Source organism: Clinocottus analis, unplaced genomic scaffold (genome assembly GCF_023055335.1).
Source record: "Clinocottus analis isolate CAN_PGR_092001 unplaced genomic scaffold, fCliAna1.0.p SCAF_11, whole genome shotgun sequence".
NCBI classification, from domain to species: Eukaryota; Metazoa; Chordata; class Actinopteri; order Perciformes; family Cottidae; genus Clinocottus; species Clinocottus analis.
Window position 1 is genome coordinate 9076364 of NW_027175832.1, and position 9565 is coordinate 9085928.

A 9565-nucleotide genomic window follows, 5' to 3' on the forward strand; every position below is an offset into this window, starting at 1 on the left:
TTCTTGAACATGAAATTGGGAGAGCGAGCAAAATACTGGCATCGGATTAAAATTAGAATCGACTCTCGCTATTAAAGATGTGTTAAGCTGAGAGGAACGACAGCGCGGTGGTCGGGTCACTACGTTTAACATTTCTGTAAAAATATATTATATATATATATATATATATATATATATATATATATATATATATATATATATATATATATATATAATATACTCCGATTCATTACCAAAAAGGAAAAAAATGAAAGCAGCGGATCCAGAGACGACGACTTCTTCTTCTTCTTCTTCTTCTTCTTCTTCTCCTTCTCCTTCTTCTTCTTCTTCTTCTTCATAGTCAAAGCCTGGTGCCCACATTACCCACAATGCAACTCAGCTACAGGCGGTCGGTGTGTGTTATTGCTTATGCTTTTTTGTCCATCGTCGCTCCGTAACGCGCTCTGTTGCTCCAATTGCGTCCGGGAAAGGTTTTGGGGCGACGCCCGTTGATGAGAGTTTTGTTTTTATCAAATCACAAATCTGTTATCAGCATGTGTGATTTAGTCTGGCAATGTCGGGCGAAGTGAATTCAGCCTCTGAGAACCCAACTCTAATTAACACAACCACTTTGGTGCTTTTGTGTGTTTCAGGGCCTTTTCTCTTGACCTCTAACCCGTCTCTTGACCTCTAACCCGTCACGGAGCCGCAACAGAAACGCTCAGCCGGTTATCTGCTGCTCACACGAGCAGCAGATAACCGGCTGAGCGGCAGCAACAGGTCTGAAGTACATGTGTGTTATTTACACAGGCATGAGCACACCGCTCCAGGCGTTCAAGGTCAAGGGAGAAGCCAGGAAGTTGTGACTTCTGGTAGATTCAAATGCCGGTGTGCTCAATTCTATAATCAATCCATGATATTAAATATCTCATATTGATCTGCATCAGCTGCTGTTGGTGACCGAGTAACCTCCTTTCTTCTCTCTTTGGAAACCTTTGAGTAAACGTTCTCCAGGCCTCATTGTTCTGTTTATTTATAGAACATTGGTCTCCGAGGACTTCAGGCCGGGTGAGAAACTTGTGTTCAAACTTCTTCATGCGGGTCACTGTCTCCGTGTCCCAGTTACAACCTCACGCCTCCGCTGAAGAGACTTACGAGTCAAAATAAGGTGATTTATGGGATTTCTGTTCAATGACAGGACAAAAATGTGACTTTTAGTAGTTCATAGACCAGTTCTTATTAAGTCAGAGAGGAATCAGAAAGACGTGAGGCTCGTTACACTGATATCTGCCGACAGCTCAATGCAGTGGCCGGGTTCCTGCTCTTACTGGGACTCAATAGACACTTCAGAGGTACTGGGTGCACTTTAAAGTAGTTCATGTGAATGTTTTCATTTCTTAAACTGTTTGAAGTCATTCTCATTTACATCCATTCAGTTCTATCTCCATTTCATTGGCAGCAACTTACAAGATAAGAAGTAGAAAACAATGTTCCAACTTCCATACCCTTATTTATGTCTCATAAATACTCATATTTATGTCGCATACCTTTTTTATGTCCCATAAATAATCTTACTTATGTCTCATACCCTTATTTATGTCTCATAAATACTCTATTTTATGTCTCATATGTACATCTCATGCCTTTATGTCTCATGAATACCTTTATTTATTATAAAGTCCATACTAAGACACTTCCTGTTGGTTCTAAAACCCTCTGAGGTCTCAGAAGCAACCTTTCTTTCATATTTTTGCTCCGCTTGGTCTCCTTTCATAATAATACAACACTGAAATGCATAATCATGTTATGTACAAACTGAACCATCAGAGTGTGTGCAATACAGGGAGGTCACATGAAGGCCTAATGAGTTATATTACCATAAATGGGAGGATTTGTTTTTAAATATGGAAATATGTTCTCAAATACTTTATTATAACCACACCTAACATGATCTGGTTCAGAAACATTTCTTCTCGGCCTCGGTGGTCAGAGGGAAACAAACCTTGTAGCAGCACAGATCCAACGCGTCGCAGGTTCTCATAAAAGCATTTTATTTTGAAGGTCTGTCTCCTTTTGGCTGTTGCAGTTTCAGAGCCGGACTGAGACTAAAGGCCTCGGGGAGAGATGTATGAGTTTAAATGTCGTTACAGTACGATGGTGACGAAGCAGAGGAGAGTGCAAATGAGTTTCTAAGCCACAGAGAAATTGTGAAAATAAATGCAATTACAGAGCTTTGATGCCATGACGACGTCGCTGGGTTTTAATTTCTTACCCAGTCGGCGTTCAAAAGTTTATTCACAGGTTCATTCACCTATCAGCGCTGAAGATGGTTTTGATTTTGCGAGCAAATCAATATCAACATTTTACCATAGATTATTCCGTGTATTCCATAGATTGATCCAACAATCCCTGTTATTAAACAATGTGCATTCAAGTGAACTAGAAATAGTTTGCAATGGGAAAAGCAGTTGAAGGATGTGTTTGTAAATCAAATGTGGACAATATTATATTAATACATCCACAAGAACTATTCAAATATGTGATTGGTAAAGTGTCTTATTACTCCTGACGTCAATGAGGGAGCTCAGAAGTTGCAGAAATAATTATAATGAATTTTATCAATTTTCTTAAGAGAATAAGTGATTTTCAGGATCATTTCCAGCGTAGCATGTGACCTTCATATTACGTTTAGAAACAAGAGTAGGAATTCTTCAACTTATTATAAGTATCAATGATAAGCCTCGTCCCCTTTTGTTTTCCACTCCCTGGACAAAGAAGCTACTCGCGCTGATGAAGCGCTGCGTTTTAATTGAAGCGGTGCGCAGCCACTAAGAGCTTGTAAAGGTTCTCCTTTTGTACTTGGATGCGCTCGAGCTTTGACTGGATGACATGTCGCTGAAAAGAAAAATGAAAGAAATTGCTTTGTGTCAAAGCTGTTTTGAACATTTTGAATAGATCCAATATTCAAACAAATCCCACACAACTTCAATGTGTTTGTACTGTAAATGTACGTCCTCCCTCACCAACGGAAACATAATCCAATCCACATATTTATTATAATAAGGACAGAAAATCTTGTCTTCAACAACCCAAATCTTGTTTATCCTGAAAGTCCACACTGGGGAAAGTAGAGAATTCAGTGTATTTTGTGTGTGCATGCGTGTGTGTGTGTGTGTGTGTGTGTGTGTGTGTGTGTGTGTGTGTGTGTGTGTGTGTGTTGAACATTAATATAAAAGGACAGTTATTTTTTTACATTTTTATTCTTTAAAAAAAGGATTATGTGGAAGGATTATTGTCAATGTTTTGGTTTTTAATAATAAAAACAAAATGCATTATTGTACATTATTTCCCCCCTGATCCTCCACCACCGTTACATTTGTCGGCTCTGGAGTGCCGGTGCACGGCCTCCACGAAGGCGCCCACGTGCTCCGGGTCCATGTCCGGGTACAGGCCGTGGCCCAGGTTGGCGATGTAGCCCGTCGTGCCGAAACCCTCCAGCATCTTCTTCACTATGTCCGAGATGCGCTCCTAAAGGAGAAGGAGAAGAAGAAGAAGAGGGGGAGGAAGAGGAGGCAGACCTTTCAACGTGAGTCACGGCTCGACCGAGGCTTCAGGAGATCCACGATAAGGAACTTCTGGTGAGGAGTTCGAAATTGTCGTACAAAAGTTTGACATACAGAGGGAGAACAATAGCATTCACAACGTGTTCTTTTTTTTATATTTCATATAGATGCTGATCTCTAGACAGCCATCTCTGTAGAGAACTAGACACCAGAAACAGAGAACTAGATACCAGACACAAACTGTCACGAGTACAAGCTGGCCTCAGGATCCAACAACCCCACGGTACATTACACCAGTTTATTCCCAATATTCCTGACACTTAAAAGAAGAAAGTTTTTGTTCTGGTGTCAGAACAACAGAATGAGTCCTTCCTGCTGAAGCTCCGTCGTGTGTTTCTGACGCTACACGCCGACCGTGGGGATTCTTTTTTCAGAAAACACACTAACTCATGTCTGAAAGGTCAAACGTGTCATTTCTCCAAAGAGGAAGGATATTAAAATATCTAATTGCAGTCACTGGATGAGGGAGTCAAACAAACGGAGCGGAACAGGAAGCCTCGTAGCGCAATATCAGGAGGATGAGATGTGACAGTCAACAGGCCCGAATTACCATTTCACTACAAGTCTGTCCAATTAAGATTTGTATTAGAAGAAGAAGAAGAAGAAGAAGAAGAAGAAGAAGAAGAAGAAGAAGAAGAAGAAGAAGAAGAAGAAGAGTTTACCTTTGGAGCGTAGAGAGCACAAGGATCCATGTTTCCCTGCAGGCTGACCTTCCCTCCCGTGCGCTCCCTGAACACACACACACACACACACACACACACGGTAATCCTTTAACTAACAGGTTAAGTATTTGACGTACGGAGGAGGAAACACAGACGTCTGTTGACTTAACTCCTGCTCCCTGTGACAGACCATGGACGAGGGAGAGGTCACCGATGGTTAACCGGCTCCTCAGGGACACGACAGCTCGGTTCATGATTAGTGCCAAGTTTCGTTTTCTTTTGTGTGCATTTGAGCATGACGGAGCTTTTTTGAGGCTGTGTCTAAATTTGCTTTCGACCCAGAAGATTCACTCATATTGATCCTTTCCTTCTCCCACATTCCAGAGATTTCTCTTCAAACACTTTAAATATTACAAGCTGCCAACGGTGGATCTGGCTCTGCTTGAGATTCAGATTTCAAATTAAAAGCCCCCAGGCTGATGCAATGTGGCATAACACAGAGAAGGGATTCTGGCACTGGAAGGTGCCGTTTGAATTTAGACGTTTTTTTAAAAAGGTGATTTTTCTGTTCTATTTCTTGTCTCATGCTGTTCTAGAACCAAAGCCTTTACACAGGTATTGTAAAGTAGACTCAGGTTACCGTGCTGCTCGTGGGTCAATGGTCCAGTCCAGCCCGACCACTTCATATTGACACTGAGATAGAGCCTCCAGACCATAGTGAGCATCCTTTGCAAACACAATCTGGAAAAGTAAAAAAAAAGAAGAAAAAAGTAGATTTTCAAAGCAGAAATGATCATGAACCATTTTTAGTGAAATGCTGCCCTCTTCTGGTGATAAAGCAGATCAGCGCATATTCACAACGGAGCAGAGGAATCCTTAATGATCACTCCTGGAAAACGGTGGTGCAGAAGCAACAGAGTGGTGGTGAGAATAGAACGGAGTATTATTAAAAGCAACGTAGAAAGTGATGACAACAACACTATACAGCAGCAAAACAAACGAACAATCTTGTTCTGCAGAGATGAGCGAAATGGACACATGTTTAAAAGAACAGTCCACAAAATCGCTGCAAGAATCCAAACGTGTGCTTGCATGTGTGTGTGTGTGTCTGCCTCTCACCATGGGAACATCCTTCCCTGACTCTTTGAGCTTCTCTTTGACGCAGCGGGCGATGTCTCGAAGGTACGGCAGAGAGAACGCCTCAAACTCGTCTGGCCCCAGAATGCCGGCGTGAGACTCGAACACCTGCAGGGCCTGGACCACCCACCCACACACACCCACACACACACAATTAGCAGTCATTTAGAGCTGCGTTTTGTGTCCATCAGATACATGATATCTGGCTTATTAGCCGCTAAACGCTACATTATGTTCTCAAGCTCGGGGGCTGACTTCGTTTGTCTGCCGTTTGGTCCCGAACAAATAGTGTAGAGGGAGTTTTGTCAGAGGTTCTTTGCCGAATATTTTTTTTTTTAAAGTGTCCTGTTGTATTTTTATATATTTTACTATATAACAGTAAATAGAAAGAGATCCAAATGAAGAAAATAGAAAAGCCTACTTTTCACTGCTCATAATACTCTAAGATTATTTTAATCACTGTTGTCATTACAGGCTTACAAGTAATCTCAAAAACACTAAGAGCGCTAAATGACACACGTAGGTCAGAGGTCACGCGAGCAGAGCGGATGCTTGACACCTCCAGAGGTGACGGACTCTCTGAAGCAGCGGTGTTCGATCCAAAGTCAGAGAGAATGTCCTCATGCAAAGGTCTGAGGCATCACAGTAACATTTAACTTGTGCTGTGATTGAATGCCATAATTATTAAAGTAACAACATCTGACAAATACAGAAAGATCAAGTGAAATAATACCTTCATGATTTATTGTCAGATTTCGAATTGAACTGGATTAATAACATCAGAAAGTAAAAAAAAAAAAAGCAGTTTATGTCCAATCATTTGTTAACATCTTAAAGTTCAATTTGTATGTGTGCCGTCACGACAAGCGGTGCAACACAATGTCGACATTTTTCTAGAAGTTGTAAGGTGTGTGTGCGTGTGTGTGTGTGTGTGTGTGTGTGTGTTAGTAACCTGAGCTCCAGCTGCCACCTGTCCCAGCAGATACTCCACGATCACGTCCGTCAGCATCCTCAGCAGCATGTGGCTGGCCTCCGGGTGTCTGTACAGCCAACGCTTGGCTTTGGAGAAGGTCTTGGAGCCCCCGCCTTCAATCATGTAAGACATCAGCGTCCACTGTGAGGGGGAGGGGGAGTCAGCAAAGAGGGGAGAGGAGGAATCACAATGCACGTCATATTCTCGATAAGATAATAGCCGTGCACGCCGTCTGCAGGTCTGCTTCGTGTCTAACCGGCGCTCCGGTGAACCCGATGAGCGGCACTTTGCCCTCGATCTTGTGTCGGGTCAGCGTGATGGCTTTGAAGACGTAGCCCAGCTCTTTGCCCACGTCCACTTTGGCCTGCAGGCGCTGCAGGTCCTCTGGTTCCTTCAGGGGTTCTGGGAACGTGGGACCTTTACCTGCCACCATCTGGACCTCCATACCCATCGCCTGGAGGAAGAGGGGGGGTGAAAGAATGAGAGAAGATGAGGCGGATACGAACAACACTTTCTGAGTGACTTATGGGGTTTATATGCCTGTGTGACTCGGAGGAGTGTTTTTATGCCACTTTGTCTGAGATGACCAGGCTGACTGCTCGTGTACACACAACACAGTAACAAGCTGTTTTAGATGCATAAATCAAGTGTTCCATAACTCTGGCTTATGAATGAGTTATTGCTGGCATGTCTACAAACAGTTAACTGGAGCAGCGTTACGGGCACATCGGACTTCCTGTCTGCTGTGAAACTGAAACGTGGAACCCGTCTTTACCTGCGGGATCACCAGGATGTCAGAGAAGATGATGGCAGCGTCGAAGGGGAAACGTCTCAGAGGCTGAAAAGTGGGGAAAGGGGGAAGACAGATTTTAAAAAAGGAATGAGATTACATAAACCGTTTATTGCTTTGTAGCGGCGGCCTTAAAATATTGTATTAATACAGCGTGTGTATCAAATAATTGTATCTTTTAAACATTGTAGCTCCCTCTGTTGTGCTCTAAGAGTCAAAAAATTACAGATGCTGCTTTTTGTTGTATGTTTTCTTCAGTTTCAGTCATTCAATTAATCTAAATTGTCTTTATAATGAGTATTTGCATTTGGCAGACAGCTGGCAAATCACTTTGTTTGTACTGCTTGTCTTGGAGGTTAACAGTTTGATAACATATTTGTCAAATATGTGTTTCATAACACATTAGTAAGCATTGCTCTGACCTGGAGAGTGAGCTCACAGCAGGCCTCTGGGGACCGGCAGGTCTCAAAGAAGTCTTTCCCAGCTCTGGATTCACGAAACTCTGCAAATTAGATTCAACAAAACATGAATGTCTTGATGTCCTTTGTCCCAGAATTGTAAGGTTATTTAAAGTCGAAAGAAGAAAAAAAACACAAGCTGACTTTTGATTTTGGGAAGAAAAGAAAGGAGCACTGTTTCCAGTACCTGGTAGGTATCTTCCCGCCTGTCTCATACACCAGACGGGGACGTGTTCAGTGGCTTCTCTTCGTGTTGCTCGCAGGAACGTATCGTTCTGGAGCTGAGGGAAGGCCTCAGGGCTGGTTGGGAAGGGAAAACAACAAAATTGCAATGAGCAGTCTTCTATCTGATCTTAATGCTGCATCAAACATAAGGATAAGTAATTGTTCTTTATAAGAATGGGGTTTGACCCTAGAGATCTTCTGTTATCTAACACACAGGCAGACCCCTCCCTTTACCCGGAAATCACACTGGCATCAGCTGAAGAAGCTGTCAGCGACAAGAGATATGAGAGACCCTCCTCTGCTCTCTTATCGTCTTCCAGCAGGAGAAACGGTTGAATGAACGGCTGCTTTCAATGTAGCCGCCGACATGACATAGCACCTAAGCCTCAAGACCAAAACTAATAATGTTAACTTTACTGTACCACTAGACTAGACTCTACACTCAACTGGAATATAAGTCATGTATGGTTCAACTGGGACAACTCACTATTCTGCTGCAAATGACAACGTTAACAATAAGAGTTATTCCCACAATATATGTTTTCTCATTCAACTGCACTAGAGACGTGAAACCAGTTTAAACCCAACCAATATTAACTATGTTAAAACCTACTATTACTTTTCTTTGATGGATTATCTATATGCCGAATTTATCAGAACCTCCAAATATTCATTGACTTTAATAATTAACGTTGAAAAGGCGTGTAATCTTGAGCTGTGAGGGAGGGAATGTTAAAGTGCTGCTTTTCTGAATGAGAGTTCTCCGTAAGCGACACGACACAGCTGCGCTTCGCAGGGTGACTATGTGATCCCATTAATGACCGGGGAAATGTGACTATCGTGTTGAGAAGACGGGATTATTAAACGTGAAATCCAATGTTGCATATTCTGTAATACATTAATAAATAATGTTTTCATAAGAATGACAGAGCCAGGTTTCATAACGTCCCTTAGCTAATGTAACGCTGTCTAAACAGCAGAGGTACTCACAGCATTAAAGCGTCCTTGCTCATGTCGACGGGGCTGAGGAGGGGACAGGCTTTCTCGGACGCTCCTCTGTCAGTCAGTACCCGGGTCTCCTCAACTGTCAATAAAGCTGCTTGCACAACTCCTTTTCTGCTATAACACCACTACGATGCAGGGCGCGGCCATCTTGGAAGACCACGTGATCAAACAAGGAAACGAGCCGCGGTTCAAAATAAAATAATAATACACGTTTTTAAGTGTTTGTTTTACCATTGTTTGTTACTCTTAAAATATTACATGGTGATAATTATGCTATTTAAATACAATGAAAACTATTTTCTTGCTCTTTACAATAATATTTTTTACAAATCTGATTTATTAATTTAAACAAAAACTCTCAAAACACCTAAATAACAAATTGTTAATGAACTTTATTAATGAACAAACCTTTATCATATCCTGGACCGCAAAAATAGGTTATCAATTGAAGACACTAGAGATTAGTTATCCATGAGACGCTCAGTTACAATATAGCTTCCCACCACCTGGTGGCGGTAATGCGTCAGTCGGGTGTTTAACAAGCTCCGACAAGCAGAAGAACAAAAGCACCGAGGAGAAGACAGAGTAGTTAGCCTGCGGGCAAAGTTATGGAGAAGAATTTAAAACGAGAAAAAAAAAGACGAAAGTGGTGCCAAACCCCTTTAAACGTCTACATTTTTGCCCTGAAAGCCTTGCAGCAACAAATATGTCAC

General features: G+C 42.1%; 1 protein-coding gene across 1 annotated transcript; it reads right to left on the minus strand.

The window, feature by feature from the left end:
• Window positions 1-3268: 3268 nt before the first annotated feature.
• On the minus strand, window positions 3269-9000 carry urod (uroporphyrinogen decarboxylase). Its single transcript, XM_068571093.1, has 10 exons — window positions 8838-9000; window positions 7810-7922; window positions 7587-7666; window positions 7150-7212; window positions 6631-6828; window positions 6354-6515; window positions 5384-5518; window positions 4905-5005; window positions 4265-4331; window positions 3269-3507 (listed from the first exon to the last, which is right to left on the minus strand). Exons 1-10 carry the CDS (start codon window positions 8858-8860, stop codon window positions 3322-3324), a joined length of 1128 nt encoding a protein of 375 aa, XP_068427194.1. The 5' UTR covers window positions 8861-9000; the 3' UTR covers window positions 3269-3321.
• Window positions 9001-9565: the final 565 nt, after the last annotated feature.

What these genes read in the sequence shown, in the direction of transcription:
- urod (XM_068571093.1), bottom strand. Translation starts at nt 8,860, where the DNA reads ATGAGCAAGGACGCTTTAATGCT. An exon ending in AGGTGGCAGCTGGAGCTCAG is followed by an intron (nt 5,519 to 6,353) that starts GTTACTAACACA and finishes TGGGTGGTCCAG; the next exon opens with GCCCTGCAGGTGTTCGAGTC. An exon ending in CAGGGAAGGATGTTCCCATG is followed by an intron (nt 5,006 to 5,383) that starts GTGAGAGGCAGA and finishes TTACTTTTCCAG; the next exon opens with ATTGTGTTTGCAAAGGATGC.